General features: G+C 38.2%; 1 protein-coding gene across 5 annotated transcripts in view; it reads right to left on the bottom strand.

Moving 5' to 3' along the window:
• Positions 1-19,656, bottom strand: part of LOC126282208 (F-box/WD repeat-containing protein 2-like) — a 119,547-nt gene that overhangs the window by 24,631 nt on the left and 75,260 nt on the right. For all 5 annotated transcript variants that reach the window (XR_007551350.1, XM_049981754.1, XM_049981757.1 and 2 more), the window contains one exon: positions 14,369-15,197. Coding sequence is in view for 4 of the 5 variants with exons in the window: in XM_049981754.1 (XP_049837711.1) it covers positions 14,369-15,197 (829 nt within the window). In the remaining variant the exon portion in view is untranslated. The remainder of the gene's footprint in view (positions 1-14,368; positions 15,198-19,656) is intronic.

Below are 19,656 nucleotides of genomic sequence, written 5' to 3' on the forward strand. Positions count from 1 at the left end.
AACAATCATCATCCTATTTCCACACTCCAAGCTATATCTAAGATAACAGAGAATCTCATATACAATCAAATAACAGCATTTCTTGATAAAACAAAACACTAATCAAACACAAGTTTGAATTTTAAAAAAAAAGTTTGTTAATTACACATTTTTCACTTTCACTGACCCAATTCTTAAATACTTAAATCAAATGCAATTTTCCTCTGAACTTTTCATTGTTCTACACAAAGCTTCTGATCTCGTTAACCTACCCCAGTTGCTTCAGAAGCTGCAATCCTAAGGCATCAGAGGTACAGCAAATCAGTGGTTTAAATCTTACCTCACAAAATGAAAGCAAACAGAAGAAATTACAAGTACAAAATTATAAAAACAATAAAAGAATATTCTGACAAAAATCTGTTAAGCTGCAGGGTGCCACAAGGCTCAGTATTGAGCCCTCTCATCTTTCTAATCTTTATCAATGACCTTACATGAAATCTCCCAAATACCTGTCCCATCTTATTTGCAAATGTCACAAATTTGCTCTTGCAATCTGACAAGCCTTGCAATTGAAGTACAGGATTTATTATACAATTTAAAGTCTCCTTTTCTAATTCCACAACAATAAATTGTTACTAAACGCAAACAAGACAGCTCACATGCTTTTCTACCCATCTACAAACCATGTAGCCCAAATTGATGGAAAATAAATACAACAATCAGCAGACACAAAGTTTTTAACTGTGAGAATTGACAATTCACTTCAGTGGGACCAGCACAAAGAGAAACACTTTTAAAAGTTGGGCAGTCTCTGCTATGTATTCAGAATCCTCAGCCAATCATGTGATATAAACATTAAAAACTTCAATCATGGACTTGTACACTCAACAATACTATATGCCATCCCCTACTGGAGGGATACTCACAGAAAAAATTCCCTTATGCAAAGAATAATAAAAATAATAAAGAGAATGCTAGAGAAATAAGCCACATAACCTATTTTCAAAGAAATTAATATACTTGTATTGTCTTTCCCCTATGTTTATCTCCTAGAAACAATTGCTTTTGTCAACATAAAAGCTTTATCCGTTTGCAACAAATGGAGAAATCCTCAACCATGAGACATGAAGCATGGCAAACATTCATCTGGTGAGCCAAAGACTGAGTAAAATTGAAGATGTTTTGAGAGATATGTACAGCAAACACTTCAAAAAGCTACCACTACTGATCAGACCATGAGGACAAAAATAAAAGAAATGTAAATGCAACATACATTTTTATTCTTTCAATAAATATCTTAATCCAAACTTGTATTAGCTGTATGAACTCATCCTCCATCCCATATGATTTAAATGTTATGAAAATATGTCCTAAATATAGCATGTACATGGTGGTTAATAAAGAATATAAATTCGTTTTAGTTTTTAATCTTGTTGTGAACATAATATTCTAATTATCCTATATCCAGAAAGCTGTTTCACTATAACATTCACAGACCAAACAAAGAATTTGTATTTACATGTATCATACTATGTGAATGTATTTTACCATATACTATAGTATGGTGCAATTAGACCAAACCTCAACATCCAAAGTAAAAGTTACCCTCCAGCTCCAAATTGTACTATACAGTCTACATATTGTTTGGTAACAAGTTACACCAATTTAATATTGGGTTTGGGAGGAAGGGGAGGAGAAGTTGGTAAATTTTTATCAGCTTTTCTTAAATATTTCGAAAACTATGTGGTTTAGTGTGAGAAGTGCCACATACAAAAATAATCTACATTGAATTGGGAATGAAAATGGTTCATTGCAGAATCACTAAGGAAAATAATTTTTTGTACAGGATTGTGTTTTGTAAAAGCAAATTGTGATTTTAGTGGCCGGTGATATGTTAGTCATAAGCCATTGAAGGAACAACAACTCACCACCTTCTCAAGGGGTGCTGTCCGCCCCCAGTAGCTGAGTGGTCAGCGCGACAGACTGTCAATCCTAAGGGCCCGGGTTCGATTCCCAGCTGGGTGGGAGATTTTCTCCGCTCAGGGACTGGGTGTTGTGCTGTCCTAATCATCATCATTTCATCCTCATCAATGCGCAAGTCGCCGAAGTGGCGTCAAATCGAAAGACTTGCACCAGGCGAGCGGTCTACCTGACGGGAGGCCCTTGTCACACGACATTTCATTTCATTTCATTTCAAGGGGTGCTAATTTTTAAGGGAAAAGAGGCTTCCACAGGCCTATGCCATATAAACCTTTGGTACCGAGAAACCCACTCTAATCTTTCTCTGGACAATGCCGCATTAAGAATGAATATCCTTCCAACATAAATGATTTTAAATTATAAAAATATTATCTAAATAATAATTATGATATAATTATATCATTTTCAATCACAATATTTTAAAACTGCAACTTCTGGATCTTTTTCTTTAGAAAATAGTCATATCTGGCTGCCTATTGCAACCATATTTTATTAAAATTTTTGATGTTCATAAACTGAGTTCAATAGTAAAATTGACTAAAATTGTAGAATGTTAAACATGACTTTAAATTAATGCACAGTATTCATCAATATACAGCCCTCTTCAAACATAGCATCCACCTTACCTAGATCTTCATATATGATGTTTGTGTCCCTGATATCATATCCTAGGTCTCAGTAATTACAACATATGCTTGTGCAGTTTAGACCACTCTTTCCGCACTCACAGTTATGGATGCATTCATCTTTGTAAGTGTACAGTATGTGGGAAAGTAATTCATGGGGAACTGCAGGACGTACTGTTGCAATTGGTCTCAGGTGTTTACCAAGCTTCTTCCAACTACACTAGAGCAGATTCTTCTTCTCATTCAGCCACTGCTGCACCTGGTGGTAGGTTCTAAATGAATGCTGCCTGGAAGTGAATAAGTGAGTGGGGGGAGGGGGGGGGGGGGTGAAGTGCAGCCAACTTGAACAATGAATGTATAGGCTGCTTTGTAATAGCCTGCAAGTAACATTGTTAGCGAAAACAATCTGGATCTTCAGGGTTCTTGGCTCCAAACATTGCAAGAAGGAAATGCTTTTCAGCATCAGCCACTGTACTCAGGTCAGCTTTGGGGTAGTTGAAGACTAGAAGTTTTGTAAAAAGAGCATTGTTGGCTTGACTTTCCTATACAGTGTAATTTTCCCCTTCTTGTAGATAGCTGATACAGTTTCACATCCTGTGAACATGTATATTGCTAAGAGTACACCTTTCATATCGCCAATGCCACGCTGAACGTCACAAACAGTGTACACTTCTTCCTGCTGATTGTCTTTCTTTGGTACCACGATTTTCAATTTGTTCTCTGATGATGTGTGGGCAGTCAACAATACTAGTAAGTCTGTGTCATCACCAATTACACAAGCTTCAACTCCTTTCTTAGCTTCATCAGTTGCTCTTAAAACTATCTATAAGTCAGCGTCACCCAATGCTTGACCCAACTGTGAAGTTCTCAGCATTAGGATGAAATCCACTTTCATTGATATTGAAATGGACTGAGTCTTCTACTTTCACTTCAATGTTAGTGGTAGAACAGGATCTGTATAAGTGTTTCTTTTGTGTTTCCTTGCTTGTATCCATCAAAAACAACAGATGTTGGCCCATAATGAGTAATTCGGTAATCTGTGTACTGCTCGCAAATCTCTCTGAAGGTAGCTGGGTGTTGCCAGACAACACGATGAAGGTAGGACACATCAATGATGTAGGACACTTTCTCTGAATCTGGGGTGATTGATGATTCACTTGAATCTGGCACCAAAACAGTCACCACTGAAGATTTGCTTTCCTTCTTCATCAAGCCAGATTCATCAAAGAAGGATTGAGGAAAAGCACATAATTCAAACTGAAATATTTCTTCAAGTCTCTCGTCATTCCTTACTGTGTGCATTATCTAATGTAAGAGAGCATTAGTGTTCACACGCACAATGTTGTTGTTAATTGTCATGACTGCAGATTTGCTTCCCTTCCTCATCACGCCAGATTCATTGAGGAAAGATGGAGGATAAGCACATAATTCAAATTCAAATATTTCTTCAAGTCTCTCATCACTCCTGACTGTGCACACCATCCAATGTAAGAGAGTGTTAGGGTTCATACATATAGTGTTGTTAATTGTCATAGACTTGGTTATAGAGGCTACAGACATGACAGCTAACTTTCTTTTCAAGTGCATCTTATTGAATGTTTTGTTCTTAATTTCTTTCAAGGCTAGTGTTTCAACTTCAAATGCTTTATCACAGTTCACATTTTCATCTGCTACAAACCCCTGTTGATAAGGAAGAGAGTTCAGGTGTTTTAGAAAACAGATTGTGTTCCTCAAGCCAAGAAATAAAACTTTGCAAGTCCTTGCAATTTCTTTTCTGCTTTGCCTCTCGTAGCTCTACATGCTGCTCTGAAGAGATATTGCACACACCTGCAAGTTCTTCCATTGCTACACACACCCAAGAACAAGCAGGCATTGATCCAAATTGCAATGGTTGTCATTGTTCCTCCTCTGCCTCTGGTCAATCCACCATTGCTACTCAAGGGTCTCGTAAAACCCTGTTCAATGGTCATGTCGCTCCAGACCAAAACTTTTCAGAACATTGGATAGTGAAATAACAAGTAAAGAACAAATTGTTTTCTGGGCTCATTGAGTTGAGAAGTACCAGCGAGTCTTGTAGGTTAACGTGCAGATTTAGAGTAGTTTAACTGACTGGACCCAAACAAAATGGGAGATCATTTGATGGACACACTGAACGTGAAGGAGAAAGTCCCCATTCCTCTCAGCTCTAATAAACATTTGAACAAGGTCAATTATTTCTATGAAGTGAATCCACAGTTTTTGTGTTTGTCCTGATTCTTCCGAACATTGAAGTTGCTTTTCCAAAATTTCTACAAAGCTCTTCACTGCAGCTAACTGCATAATCTCTTCAGAAGATGCATTACCATGCTTGAAAGTTGAATAAAATTTCAGCTAATCTTTATCCACGCTAATGCCTCACTAGGTTTCAAAAATACTGTAATGAGTACCTCTTTGACTAGGAAGAGGGCACAAACGATCCTGAAGTAAGCTTTTCCATTCATTATTTGTTGAACACTGTTTTTAGCATAGACACTGCTGTACAACTTCTCCAAGCCACTTCTTGCCATGATGAATTCAATTGCTGACAAAAAGGACATTAACAAATGAAAGCCTCCTAGTCGAATGAAGAATGACTTCAACAGGCTGTCACCAGGTATTGCTGCTACTATTTCACGAGCTTTAGTGTAGAAAGGCTGGTCCCTTTTGTGGCAGCTTGAAGAAGAGCCATATAAATTGTTGATGGATTTGAAGGAGCCAAGTTGACAAATGGAAGAAGGACTACAGCAGAAGTCTGGAACTCTCTCATCGCATACAGCATTTCCATGCAGCCACTCCAACCAACTATAGAGTCTTCTGTGCCTTCCAACCAGGTACCACTCAACCAAAATAAATTAAGCATTTGGCCATGTTCATATGACAGTGGTTTTATATTCAGGGAAGCCATTTTTGTAGCAACTATTTTGGAATATCCATATCTACTTGGGGCTCTGTAAGCAACAGGCCTCGTTTTGAAAGAGCATGTGCAGTAAAATTCTTTTGAGGTACATTATCCACTACCTGACGAGCGGTTTTAGGTGTTATGCAAGCAATTCCACCCATGACATGAAATGTGTAATGGCAATCCACAGCGTGGACATTGTAGTCTGCATTATCAAAAACAAATTGCATGTGTCTATTCTCATTTCTTGTGTTCTCTTGGGAAGTGATGGAACTCTCATATTTTAAAACTTCCTTGTAAGGTACACGAGCACCCAAATTGCACAGGATATTGATCAAGGCCTTTGAACCAAATTTTATGTGTCGTGAAACACACTTTCCAAGTTAGACAGGGGACAAAAATGATCTTGGATGTGCAGCATTTATTATACTGTGACATACTGAAGTTTTTTTTCTTTCAGTAATTTATTTCATCCTTTGAATTTTCATAGGTGATTTTCTTTCAGAAATGGGCTGTATGATTGCAGTTATCATGACGTTGAGCACTTCAGGTACGTGTTCAGCTCCTGCTTTACAAATTTCTTCTATTATTGGAAACTGAGAATAGTCATAGCTTTTTGGACTTGATCTCATGTCAAATAATAGCTGCTGCAATTTTGATCACTCTCAGTTCCTCCTGAAACTTCATTATCAGAGTTCCGATTTCTATGCCAGTTGCGTCTGATAAAATATTAGTAGCTGCTCCAGAAAGACGTATCACACTTCTTTTCCCTGGTAAAAGCGTAAAATTGAAGCTATTTCCATAGTGCAGGATTAGTTTCCTTTTCAAATGTATACCAGTATATGGCTTGACTTCAGGACTCAATTGACAGAAAATATTTTGTAATTCTTCAAAAGCGTACTGCCATTCATCATTTTCCTCCAAATAATCCCACAGCTTTTCAAAAGCATCTCCTCTTTTGGCATCAGCACTTGACCCACCTTTGGTTGTTACTGCTCCTTTTTCAGGCACCCAACCTGGCTTCTGAAATGTCCAGTAACAATGTCAGTGGCATCACCCATCAGAACTGATGAGGTCTATGACCTGAGAAAGCCTCATACTTCACACTGACCTTATCTCCCCCCCTTCCCCCCCCCCCCCTCGTCATGCCTGTTATTTGCTTCCATTCAGTTTCTGTATTAAACTCAAATTTTCTTGAGCTGCGTTCTTGCATTTAGAGGTACTACAGAGTTGCAACCACAAACAAAACATAAGAATTAAAATCCAAATGATTCACGGGATATCTTTGGTGGAAGTTCCTTTTCTTGTTGAGGTGGCTTTAGATGTAATAAACACACCTGTTGACACTTACTATATACTTGAAGGGAGTCATTCTGCAGGAACTTGTCTTTAATACCATCTTTATGAGTTTCACTGAACTGAATTATTTTGACCAGTGCCTTTCTAGTCAGAGTAAATGGTTCATCACCCGTGTTCTTACAAGGTTTCAACACACACTCCACCATAATTCTCACATTTTCAAGTGATTATCGCATAGTTCGCACAGTATTCTAGAGGCAAACAATAAAAAAGACGTCAGCAGAACTTTATTAGGAATAACACTCACAAATGCATTCAATGGGTCTCCCAATATAACTGAGGGTAAAGACAGTAGATGAGAGAGTGTGTGAGGGGGAGGGGTGGGTGGCAGGTGCAAGGTGCAGGTGGTCAACTGGTCCCATACACATGGCTTTGTACTGACAGCTGCACTTGTACTAAACTAATTCTCATTCCCAGTATTTTCCTCTGTGGTGCCTCTTATCCTCTCTTGGGCTACAATACAACGGCACAATATTATTTTTTAATAAAATTCTTTAGTTATTTCTGTATAATTTCATTTTTCCAAAAAATCTAAAAAAATATGAAAAATTTCTATTTTTACGCTCTCCGTAACTCTGGAAGAGTTCAGTTTAGTAAGATCATGCACAGGATCATTTTTGTCCACAATTTAATGTAGATTATTTTTGTATATGGCACTTTTCATGCTAAACCGCATAGTTTTCGAAATATTTAAGAAAAACTGATAAAAACTACTAATTTACAAACTTCTCCCCCCCCCCCCCCCAAAAACCTGATGCTTAAAATGGTGTTATTTTTTACCGAGCAATATGTGGACTGTGTACAACAATTTGGAGTTGGAGGGTAACTTTTTCTTTGGATGTTGAGCTTAGGCCATTTTTTTGGACTAATTGCACTGTACTATAATTTCTATTTTTATATATTACAGCCACTGTCATTTTCACACAAAGTGTGTGCAGAATTTTGATGTCTATTTTCATTTATCAGTTCTTTAGGTTTAAAAGTTCTTTACTGTTGCAAATACTTTAATTTTTTTGTCGTCACAAATACCCTATCTTTATAAAAAGAAATTATGTATATTTAACATTTTATTGTCAACTTTGTGGAAACACAATAAAAGATTTCTCGGTTTCAACAATTCCTGTTTATTTTGGTCACGAATTATGGGTGACCTGTGCCTACTATCCCCTTCTCCCTTCAGCATTTATGACTTTTTTCCCATTCTTAAGGAGGTAATAACAAATCCAGACGGTCAGGATTTTAACATTTCTCACGTAATTTTTTGCTATGTCAAAAAATATGACATAGTTTTTTTTAGTTTCATATTACATTAATAACAATGTCATATTTCATCTAGCATTAATGAACTCGTTATCCGAATTCTTCCCCAAATTTCCCTTACTGCTCACTCATCCACATCTTTCCCTAGCTTCAGTTTGCATACCAAATAAATAAACCAGTTTGCAGTTTTATATATGTAATCATTCTACTGAACTGCCAATATCTTTTTATTTTTGTCTTTTACTTCTTGTTTGCCCATCTTTTCCATGTGGTCTCTGTCTGCTGTCTTCTTTTCCACTAAATCATTTTTCTTTCTCTCTTTTAGTGATGTAATGCTTTATTTAGCTGCAACAGGGAGAAGATGTGGTTTGTTGGTGCTGCAAGTTTTTCTAGAGTTTGACTGAAATAAACTCAAGTTGCAGTGTTTTTCTTCAGTGTGCCACTGTAGAAATTGGCACAGAAACAGCTAAATAAAAAATCCATGCAATTTGCATGTTTATTTGTATGTAAAAGTTGATTTTGGAATTTTTCCTTCTGTGAGATTGTTATTGTCAATTGCAGGCTTAAACTTATTCACTCCCTTTTTAAATTTTTTGAGAACAATAGGCCAATCCTCATTCAAACAATCATTCTCTAATTTCATTATACAATTACATGAGAATATTCCATAGCAGATCAGCATTTGTGATTCACAGTTACTGCCAAAGAATAGATGACCCCAAATTTCATTGTATATCAATGCAACACTAAATGTGCATTTTTTATGATTTTCGGAGGTTACCGTTTCCCTGTGCAAAATCTAATTTGTAGTAAATTGGCATTTGTGATTTAGTTACAGTAGCAGATACTCTATCACACTGTGTTATCCACGTTTATCGTAAATTAACTGTATTTTAAAGATTGCTAATAACTGCAACTAACCTCAAAAAGCTTTAGGAAATAAGTAATTTTTAGCAGAGGTTTTTCTGCTGCTTTAACAGAAATCTTGTTCTGTGCATATGCTTCAATTCTTATGGGGAATTAGCATTTTTTTTTTTTTTAGCTCCGGAGATATAAAAGATAATCAGCAGGCTTAGTTTAAAGTAATTTGTTCATTGTCCGGTAACACATTGCACCGGCCAAAATGCAACCACATTGTGAATGCTGTTACTGGAAACAGAATGAGTTGGTTGATGTTCATAACCAGCTGGAAATCGCCCTGACTAATGCCAAATGATTGGTGATTGGTAGTTGCTATATTTGTAACACGAAGGTTACTGGATTGGAGCAGTTTTGGTCTGTAGATGACGTAGTGTAATGTCGAAACTGGTTGCTTAGAACTAAACCTATATAACGGCGACTGGTATTGTTTTTATTGAATTTCTGCATAGGATTGGGAGGATAATTACAGTCTGTGAAGGCCTCAGTGACGCTCTGGTATATTTGGAGAGGGACTGCTCACCATTACACATGCAACATCCACGGGTGGCTAGGCTGTATTGAAGGGATTTCTTGGTATGAAATGGGTGGCAGCTGTAGAAGTGGTGGTATTGCGGGCAGTTAGTAGGTTTTCTATGGACAGATATGGCCATTTTGAGGTGGAGATCAACATCGAGGAAGGCCGCTTGTTGGGTTGCCATTATATAATTGAAGCGAATGTGGTAGAAGGGGTGTGGACAAGGTGTCCTCAACCTTGATCAAGATCACAAAGATGTCACAACGAATCTCAACCAGGTGAGGGGTTTGAGATTCTGGTTGGTTAGCAAGAATTCGTCTAGATGCCCAAGGAACAGGTTGGCATAGGATGGTGCCATGCTGGTGCCCACTGGCACACCCCAGGTTTATTTGAAGGTGATGCTTCAACGGAGAAGCAATTGTGGGTGACATTATAGTTGTTCATGGTGACCAGAAAGGAGATTGTAGGGATGAAATCCATTGGGCATTTGGAAAGGAATCGTTCAATAGCTCCAAGGCCATGGGTATTTGGGATGTTAGTGTAAAAGGAGGTAGCATCAATAGTGACAAGCAGGGCACCATCTTGTAAAGGAACAGGGAACGTGGAAAGTCAGAGGAGGAAATGGTTGGTGTCTTTTATGTAGAAAGGTAGATTGTGGATAATGTGCTGAAAGTGTTGGTCTGCAAGAGCAGAGATTCTTTAAGTGGTGAAACAATAAACAGTCACAAAGAGGCATCCTGGGTGGTTTACTTTACGGACTTTCTAAGAAAACAAGTAGAAGATAGGTTTGCGGAGAGTAGTAGGTCCCCCTGTGACTCAGTACCACACGGGATTGAAACAAATGAATCACATTCTCCATCAGGCTTTTGACTACCTCTCGTTGTGCCCTGAAATGAGAAATGATATTCAGTATCCTTCCCACCCCATCCACAGTTGTATTCTGCCACCCAATAAACCTACACAATACCCTTATCCATCCCTACTCAACCTCTGCTTCCAATCCCTTGCTCATGATTCGTATCCCCGTAATGGATCTTCATGCACGACTTGTCTCATACATCCACTCACCAGCACCTACTCCAGTCTGGTCACAAGTGTCAGCTAATCCATCAATGGCAGAGCTTCCTGTAGAACCAGTCATGTGATCTACAAGCTAAGCTGCAACCACAATGCTGCATTCTACATGGGCATGACAACCAACAAGCTGCCTGTCTGCATGCAAGGCCACTGACAAACTGTGGCAATGAAATAGCTGGACCACCCAGCCACAGAGAACGCTTCCCAACACAAAGTTTTCATTTCAATGACTGCTTCACAGCCTATGCCATCTGTGTGTGGATGGTGTCTTATTCAGAAGATGCCCTTTGGCTGAAAATTTACTTCTTCAGCATCTTTTTGCTGTGCCTGCCTGTGACGCAACATCTCCACTATATGATATATATGTCATATCTCAATGAAGAACTTGAAACTTTCACCACAGGGCAGGAACTAAGGCTCAAGTTTAAAAGAATAGTTGGCCATTTACTGGATAGAATGTCTGCAGTAGAACAGTTCACAATGGAAGGGACCCTCCATGGTATACAGTTACCGTAAAGAAACATCTTAAGAAATAGAGACTACTGCATAATAAGTGTAAACAAAGCACAGGACTATTGATAGAGAGATGCTGAATGAAACACATTTGGCTGTGAAGAGGGCAATACATGAAGCCTTCAGTGACAATTGTAGCAGAATACTGTCAAGTGATCTTTCACAAAACCAAAAGAATACGGGTTGTATGTAAAGGCTGTTAGTGGCACCAAAGTTAGTGCTCAGTCCCAAGCGAATAAGATGGGAACTGAAATTGTGGGTAGCAAGGCAAAGGCTGAAATGCTTAACTCTGTTTTCAAATGTTCCTTTGCAAAAGAAACCCCAGGAAAATTGCTGCCATTTAATCCTCACACCAGTGAAAACACTGTGTGAAATCAGTATTAATGTCAAAGGTGTTGAGAACAGATGAAATCATTAAAACTGAGCAAAGCTCGAGGGTCCGATGGACTCTCTATCAGATTCTAAATTGAATATGCAGTTGTCTTAGCCCCTTTTCTAATTGAAATCTATCATACATACATCAAACAGAAAACCATGCACAACAGTTGGAATGGAGCACAGGTAACACCCGTCTACAAGAGGGGTAATAGAACTGTTCCACAAAACTATGATTCAACAACTTTGACACTGATTTGTTGTAGAATCTTAGAAGATATTCCAAGTTAAAGCATAATGAGGTATCCTGAACAGAATGACTTCCTCCCTGCCAACCGGCATGGATTCCAAAAACATCAATCACATGAATCCCAACTTGCACTCTCCTCACATGAAGTACTGAAAGTTTTGGATCAAGGCAGTCTGGTAGATGCAGTATTTCTTGATTTCCACAAAGCATTTGTTTCAGTACCACACCTACACTTATTGTCAAAAGTTTGATTATATGGGGTATCAAACGAAATTTGTTACTGGATTAAGGAAATTTTGATAGAGTCAAACAATGGATAATCCAGCATGGAATGTAACAATGTAATGAAAAGGATAGTTGCTACTCACCAGAGCTGCACAGAGGAGCCATTGAGTCACAGAAAGGCACAACAAAAAGACTGTCACACAATTAGCTTTTGGCCAACAAGGCCTGACCACAGTCTCTGGGTGCTGGAGCCAGACCAGTCTGGCTCCAGCTGCCAGAAACTGTGGCCATGCGTGTGTGAGTTGCATTTGTGTGAGTGTGGGCATGTATGTATGTTGCCTAATTTTGACAAAGGCCTTGTTGGTTGAAAGTTATCTGCATGACGATCTATTTTTTGTTGCGACTTTCTGAAACTCAGCATCTCCATTATATGGTGAGTAGCAACCATTTTTTCAATTATATTGGAACTTTTAGAAGGGAGGACATAACATGCTACCTTGGATGGAGACTCTTCATCAGATGTAGAAGTAACTTAAAGTGTGCCCCAGGGAAGTGTGTTGGGACCCTTACTGTTCATGTTATATATTAATGACCTTGGAGACAATATTTATAGTAACCTCAGAGTTCTTGCAGATGATGCATTTATCTATAATGAAGTACTGTCCAAAAGATGCTACATAAATATTCTGTCAGAGATTGATAAAATTTCAAAGTCATGCAAAGACTGGCAACTTGCTTTATATGTTCAGAAAAACAAATGAGTTATAGTTGGATCTGCCAATTTATACAAATCATACAAATACTTTTGCAGAGAGATGAGGTGGAACAATCACATAGGCTCAGCTGTGGGTAAACCAAGTGGCAGACTGGTTTATTGGTAGAATACTGAGGAAGTGCAATCTACAAAAGTGATTGGTTACATATCACTCATGCAACCCATTCTAGAGTACTGCTCAAGTGTGTGGTACTTGTACCAAATATGAATAACAAATGATATTTAACATATACAGAGAAAAGCAGCATGAATGGTAGCAGGTTTGTTTGACTGATGGGAGAATGTTACAGTGATGCTGAAGAAATTGAACTAGCAGAATCCTGAAAATAGATGTAAACAGTCCTAAGAAAGTCTACTAACAAAGTTCCAGGAACCGGTTTTAAATGATGGCTCTAGGAACATGCTACAATCCCTTACATATAACTCACATAGGGATCAAGAGGACAAGATTAGAATAATTACAGCATGCACAGAGCATTCAAAAAATCATTACTGCTGTGCTCCATACATGAATGAAAAGGGAAGAAACCATAATTACAGGTACAATGGGATGTACCCTCTGCCATTCACTTCACAGTGGTTTGCAGAGTATGGATGTAGATGCAAATATAGATTTTTATGAACATGTGTAGCTTATTCATTATGCATTAAAAACAAAGATTCCAAGACTTACCAAGCGGGAAAGCGCCGGTAGATAGGCGCAATAAATAAAACAAACAAACACACACACAGAATTTCTAGCTTTCGCAACCGACGGTTGCTTCTTCAGAAAAGAGGGAAAGACGAAAGGATGTGGGTTTTAAGGGAGAGGGTAAGGAGTCATTCCAATCCCAGGAGCGGAAAGACTTCCCTTAGGGGGAAAAAAAGGACAGGTGTACACTCGCACGCACACACATATCCATCTGCACATGCACAGACACAAGCCATTCATTATGCACTTTTAAATGTGCCTGCATTACACTCAATGCCTTGTCTATGTGGTGAGTAGCAATCTATCCTGACCCACATTGTCATTATACATTGTTTCATACTACCTCTACCCACTTTCAGGCACACTGATCCAAACATTGTCATATTTTAACTTTTTCGGTGTTAGACAGCTGATAAGAGTTATCTGAAAACAGTTAAACTGCTTAGCATGAAGTGATGGATAAAAACAGCAGCTTGCTAGGAGAGGAAACGAGTAACTCTGTTTCAAATAGTTTTGCTCTCTCCCCTTCACCTAGCTTGCTGATGCTGATTTGCTTCTGTTACATCAGTCCTTCATGTCAACACTTCGCCAGCTACTGCCTGCCATACTCTTCACCCCACTCCTCTTCCTTTACACAGCGCCCCAGTCTCACTATCAAGATTTCTGACAACTCTGTCTTGTTGATTATGAACACAGATGGTACATAATCATAGAAGACAATATTCTGTTATCCAGTCACACTTTAAATTCTATGAAGAATAAATTATGCATTAATTACGTGAACTATCAAGTCATTTCAATGTAACACATGCATTGTACATAAATGAAGGTGTGAATGATAAACTCAACAGTGATAATTAGTAGTTTTCTTAAAATTATAAACAAACATACTGTAGTGTAATTTACCTGGAATGTGGCACAATAGTTCCTCCCACTACTTCACCTGTACTTATTTCCACTATAAGGAGATTGGACATGAAATTGTCACAGTGTGGTAGCAGCAAAACAGCAAACCTGTCACCAACTGCTAAAAGCTTCCGAACTTTGTAAAAGGAACGTATTCTCTTGGTGCATTGCTGCTTCTCTAAATTTTCAAACACAATTTCAGCATTTCCAGGTTCATCACTTCGTGCCAATGTTTGATTTATATACACAACATTTCCTCCTTGAACAAAACATCCTGGGGTTTGGAAATTGTGGACAGCATTCAAGGGATATTGCACAACACCATCTTCTAACGAATTCACATCACCATAAGGGCAACAATCAAAATATGCACACCATGAAAATATTTTAATTTGGTCTCTTGTTTTTATAAGCAAGGAATTTTTGTCTTTAGATAAAGTTTTTGGATTCGATCCTTTGTATACTGGCAAAAGTGTGACCTGAATAATCCAGCGACTTTGTTCCACTATTGTTCTCACTAACTGCCCGGTGCTAATACACCATAATTTGGCAGTATAATCTGTAGCACCACTAACCAACAAGTCAATTTCTGCACTTAAGCTGACACTAATTACCACACCAGTATGACCACGGTATTTGAGCCTCGAAGCTGGTCTGCATTCGTGATCTCTGTAGTTTAGTGACCACGTCGTAATGTGTCCCGAGCTGTGACCACATGCCAAAATGTCACCAATATCTATCTTCAGGCATGAGACACGGTATGGTACAGTAAGTATGCTTATCAGTTCATAATCCTTAGTACTCCAGACACCAACTTGATCATCAGAACCTGCAAATTAAAGTAAATCAGTCCATCATAATTACATTTCTAACATCAACATCATAAAATATGACCATTAGTAGGTACGAGGGTAGTCTGCACCAACAGTGCTGACTTTTTATGTTATGTGGTTTCTGAAACTGTTATATGTTATTTTTCATGTATATTTAGGAGCTACTCACAAGCACGAAATCTTTCAAAGACAAAAGTGTGCCATAAATAGGATTATAAAACAATATGCAATCAGATTAAAAAAAAGTGCAGTTAATCGAGCAACAAAACAAACAACTATAAGTGTGAAACTGAGATTTAAAAAAAATTGTCATTAGTAATCATAAGAGTACTACTCTGCATAAATCTGCAAAATTATAAGAAAATTATGGAATAAGGCAAACAGAAAGAAACACTGTGAACAAGATACCAGCAAATGTAACAGTAGAAACATTTAAGACTTAACAGAAGTATATAAAACATACAGAAAAAAAATGTATACTATTTTGAAAAACTGGAAAGGTAAACTTAACTGCCTTATGAAAATGCATGAAGATCTAAAAGAAATTTACAAAAATAGGCAAGAAATCAAAGGCAGGACAAAACATAAAAACAATACTAAGTAGTGAGAAGACAAAACAGTTACAAGAAGGCAAAGAATATAATGGATGGCAGAAAAGAAATAGAAAAAAATGAACAGATTAAGGAATATTGGAGAAAGTGCAAAGCCTGCTTAACAACTTACAAATGGCCCTTAACTGGCCCGTGATGAAATAATAATAATAATAGTAATAGTAATAGTAATAATAAGAGTTGTTTAATGAGACAGCAAACAAGGTGTAGCTATGAATGTGTCTCTTCCAATTCCTTCACTCCATCCAAAGCTCTTGCTTCATTATACTATTCACACTTGTTCATTTATATTCAACGTCTTCGAGAATATGTTTCCCTCGAACACTGAGGCATCACCCACCAGGGGAGGCTTACTGGACGAGATGAGAAGGAAAGACTGATTGTTGGTGCCTGCACCAGACACGATTTGGAAACCTGAGAACTTGAAGATAGGGAAATAAGCAAAATCACAGATTACAGGAAAAACATTGTGAAAGGAAGGAGTCAATAAGAGCGGAAAACTATGTGCATCATACAAGCTAGACAGATGAGAGGTCAGGGAAAAATACAGAGCTCATAGAATAAAAATACAGAAAAACAGAAGGGAGTAAAAAGCAAAGTGATACTTATTGAAAAGAAATGCTGAGACCAAGCCACCAAAAATCGGACTTTTCATCCCATTCAGTAAGTCTCCCCTGACGCGGATTCTTGTCAATTTTTCCATAACTTGTCCCATCAGTCCTTTTCCTTTATCCCTTCTGCCAGAAAGAGTCGCTGCCTCTGAAACCATGCACGCTTCAACATCTTTAACATATTTTGTCATGATGTCATTCAGTGAGTAGATTACCTGTTCATCCATATTATATTTTCAAACCTTCATAGAAGTAAAATCTTAGCCATTCATATTATATTTTCAAACTCTAATTATTTTTGTTGATATACGTAATACCTTTGTAAGTTTCGCAAATTTGGTATGCAAAGAATCCTCTGCCTCACTATGGTAGTGATGGTAATGGCAGCTGCCCTCCCCTAGCCCTTGTTGGGTACAACTTTGCTCACTTCTACATGCCATTACATCTTAGATGTAACACCATACACTAACAACATATACTCACTGCTCACCTATGTAAAACTGCATGGAATGCTGCTTCCTGTGCTATCATGCAAGTGATCTCTTTTAAAATTCCATAACTATTACTTTTTCTCGATTTGCTTGCTGTTCTTGAAGTCATACATCTACATCTGGATCTATAATCTGAAAACCACTGTGAGGTGCATGGCAGAGGGTACATCCCACTGTACCAGTTATTACGGTTCCTAAATCTTCCATTCATGGATGGAGCGCAGGAAGAGTGATTGTCTGAATGACTCTGTGCATACAGTAATTATTCTAGTCTTACCCTCATTATCCCTACATGAGCGATATGTAGGGGTTTGTAGTACATTCTTACACTAATATTTTAAAGCTGGTTCTTGAAACTTTGTTAACACTCTTTCTCAGGATAGCTTACGTCTGTCTTCAAGAGTCTGCCAGTTCCGTTCCTTTAGCATCTCTTTGACACTCTCCCACAGATAAAACAAACCTGTTACCATTTGGGCTGCCCTTCTCTGGCTGGTTGGCTGATTTGAGGAAAGTGACTAAACAGCGAGGTCATCGATCCCATCGGATTAGGGAAGAATGGGGAAATAAGTCGACTGTGCCCTTTCAAAGGAACCATCCCATCATTTGCCTGAAACAATTTAGAGAAATCACAGAAAACCTAAATCAGGATGGTCAGATGCGGGTTTGAACCATCATACTCCCAAATGCGAGTCCAGTGTGCACACCATGTGCCACCTCACTTGGTGCACTTCTCTGTATATTTTCAATATCCCCTGTTAGTGTTATTTGGTATGGATTCCACACTCTTGTGTAATATTCTAGGATGGGTTGCATGACTAATTTGTAAGCAATATCTTTTGTCGATTGCCCCAGTATTCTGCCAATAAACTGAAGTCTACCACTTGCTTTACCCAGAACTGAACCGCAAAGCTAGTGCACACAGAGATTTTCCATGCCATATCCACAACACACACTCTTCATCCTCCAACCAACCCCAAAAATCTACTGCAAAGGAGAACCCCCCTCCCCCTTCACATTCCCCTTCCCCTCTTTACTGAACATCATCATAGACTGAAGTAAATGAACCTTCACTACAGTTTTGACCTCTTTATCATTGAGCCCAGAAATGAGAAACATCATCCTCATAATTCTTCCTGCCTGTGCCAAAGAGATATTTGGCTGTCCACTCAATCTGTGCAATATTCTGTAATTCCGTCTGATGCAACATCAATTCCCAACAATGTGCCACATGTCCCTGTGGAAAACCCAGGAAATATTTAATTATAGTATACATAAAGATGTATGCTAGGGCAATGAACAATGAGGCCTACTTACAAAAGATAGGGGGGGGGGGGGGGATAACCAGCATTTGCTGAGGATACAGGGCAGGGGTACCTACATAGAGATAGGACGACCCATGGACTGATGAATAGGGATGTTTTATGATGGGGCGTATCTACTAGAATGGGAGGAGGAAGTGCACTCATATGGTCAACCAACATGTAAGGTATAGGTACTGATCCTAGGGGAAGACGACAGTATCATGACAGAAGTCACATATTTTATAGGAATTACTCTGGTAAGTTTGAATTCTATATACCGCTAGCATTATTACGTGTTATGAGTGTCGGAAAGAACACTTCCATTTGCTCAGAGTTCCTCCAGACTACAAACTACTGTGAAAAAATAGTACAAAGAATTAAAATAAAGGATGAAATAATCAAATGTCTATGAGACCTGGAGTTTACAATTAGAAATCAGAAATCTTGTCCACACGATTACTAGATATAAAAGAACTGACTCCACCATTAGGTGAAATGCACAAGTTGTTACTATCAAAGTAGAAAGAAAAAAGAAGAGCTAAGTATTGAATAAACGGCTGTTATCAATTATTAAAAGAAATAGAATGTATACTGGTTAAAATGTGAATTATTATTATGTGGGATATTAATGTACATGATGATTATGTATAAAATGTTCAAGCTGAGGTGAGGGAATTTCCGCTTAAATTTTAGAACCACTCGTCCTTCTACAATCTCGAACAGACAATATTTTATATATAAGTGGCAGAGTGGAAACATGTCTACTGCACCACCTGTTTCTGTGTGCAGGTTGGAAGTTTGTTATGAGAAGACAGTAAGCGTGGCAGTCGAACGATGCTGACAAGTGTTTGCCACTAGCGCCACAGAAGCCATGATGAAAGAACAAGAAGTAATTACGTAGTATTCTTTGATGTTTTAGTGACTGTGATTATTGTTAAAGAAAAATGAACAACTGATTATATACTTTTAAGTACTTCACGTTTTGGACTCGCTAGAGGCAAGACAGATTCATAAATCATGTGGTTGTTAAACCAACTTTGTTTCAGATGTGTTTTATCGAGTCTAACGTGAGACGAATTGGTTGACTTCTAAACATTCCAATACTGATGTGGGAAATGGTGAATATGCTATATATGGAAGTTGAAATAAATCAAGACTGAACTAAAACAGTTCAGAGAGTACTAAATTATTTCAAAAGTAGAGTGTGAGTCTCATAAATTCCTGTTAACCAGCAGTATTCTTCGGAGAAGATGTTTTTGGAGATTGACGTAGCCGGAAATCAAGAGAAGAAGATCGATTGTACATGCCAAGTCAGTCAACCTATGGGAGAGAGGTGTGAATTTTGCAATCCAACTTCACATCACTTCGGGTTGTCTAAAGCATAAGAAGTGTTGTTATAATTGTTATCAAAATCAATACAGTCAGACTACCAGAGTGTAAA

This window comes from Schistocerca gregaria, chromosome 7 (assembly GCF_023897955.1).
Source record: "Schistocerca gregaria isolate iqSchGreg1 chromosome 7, iqSchGreg1.2, whole genome shotgun sequence".
In the NCBI taxonomy this organism is placed as follows: Eukaryota; Metazoa; Arthropoda; class Insecta; order Orthoptera; family Acrididae; genus Schistocerca; species Schistocerca gregaria.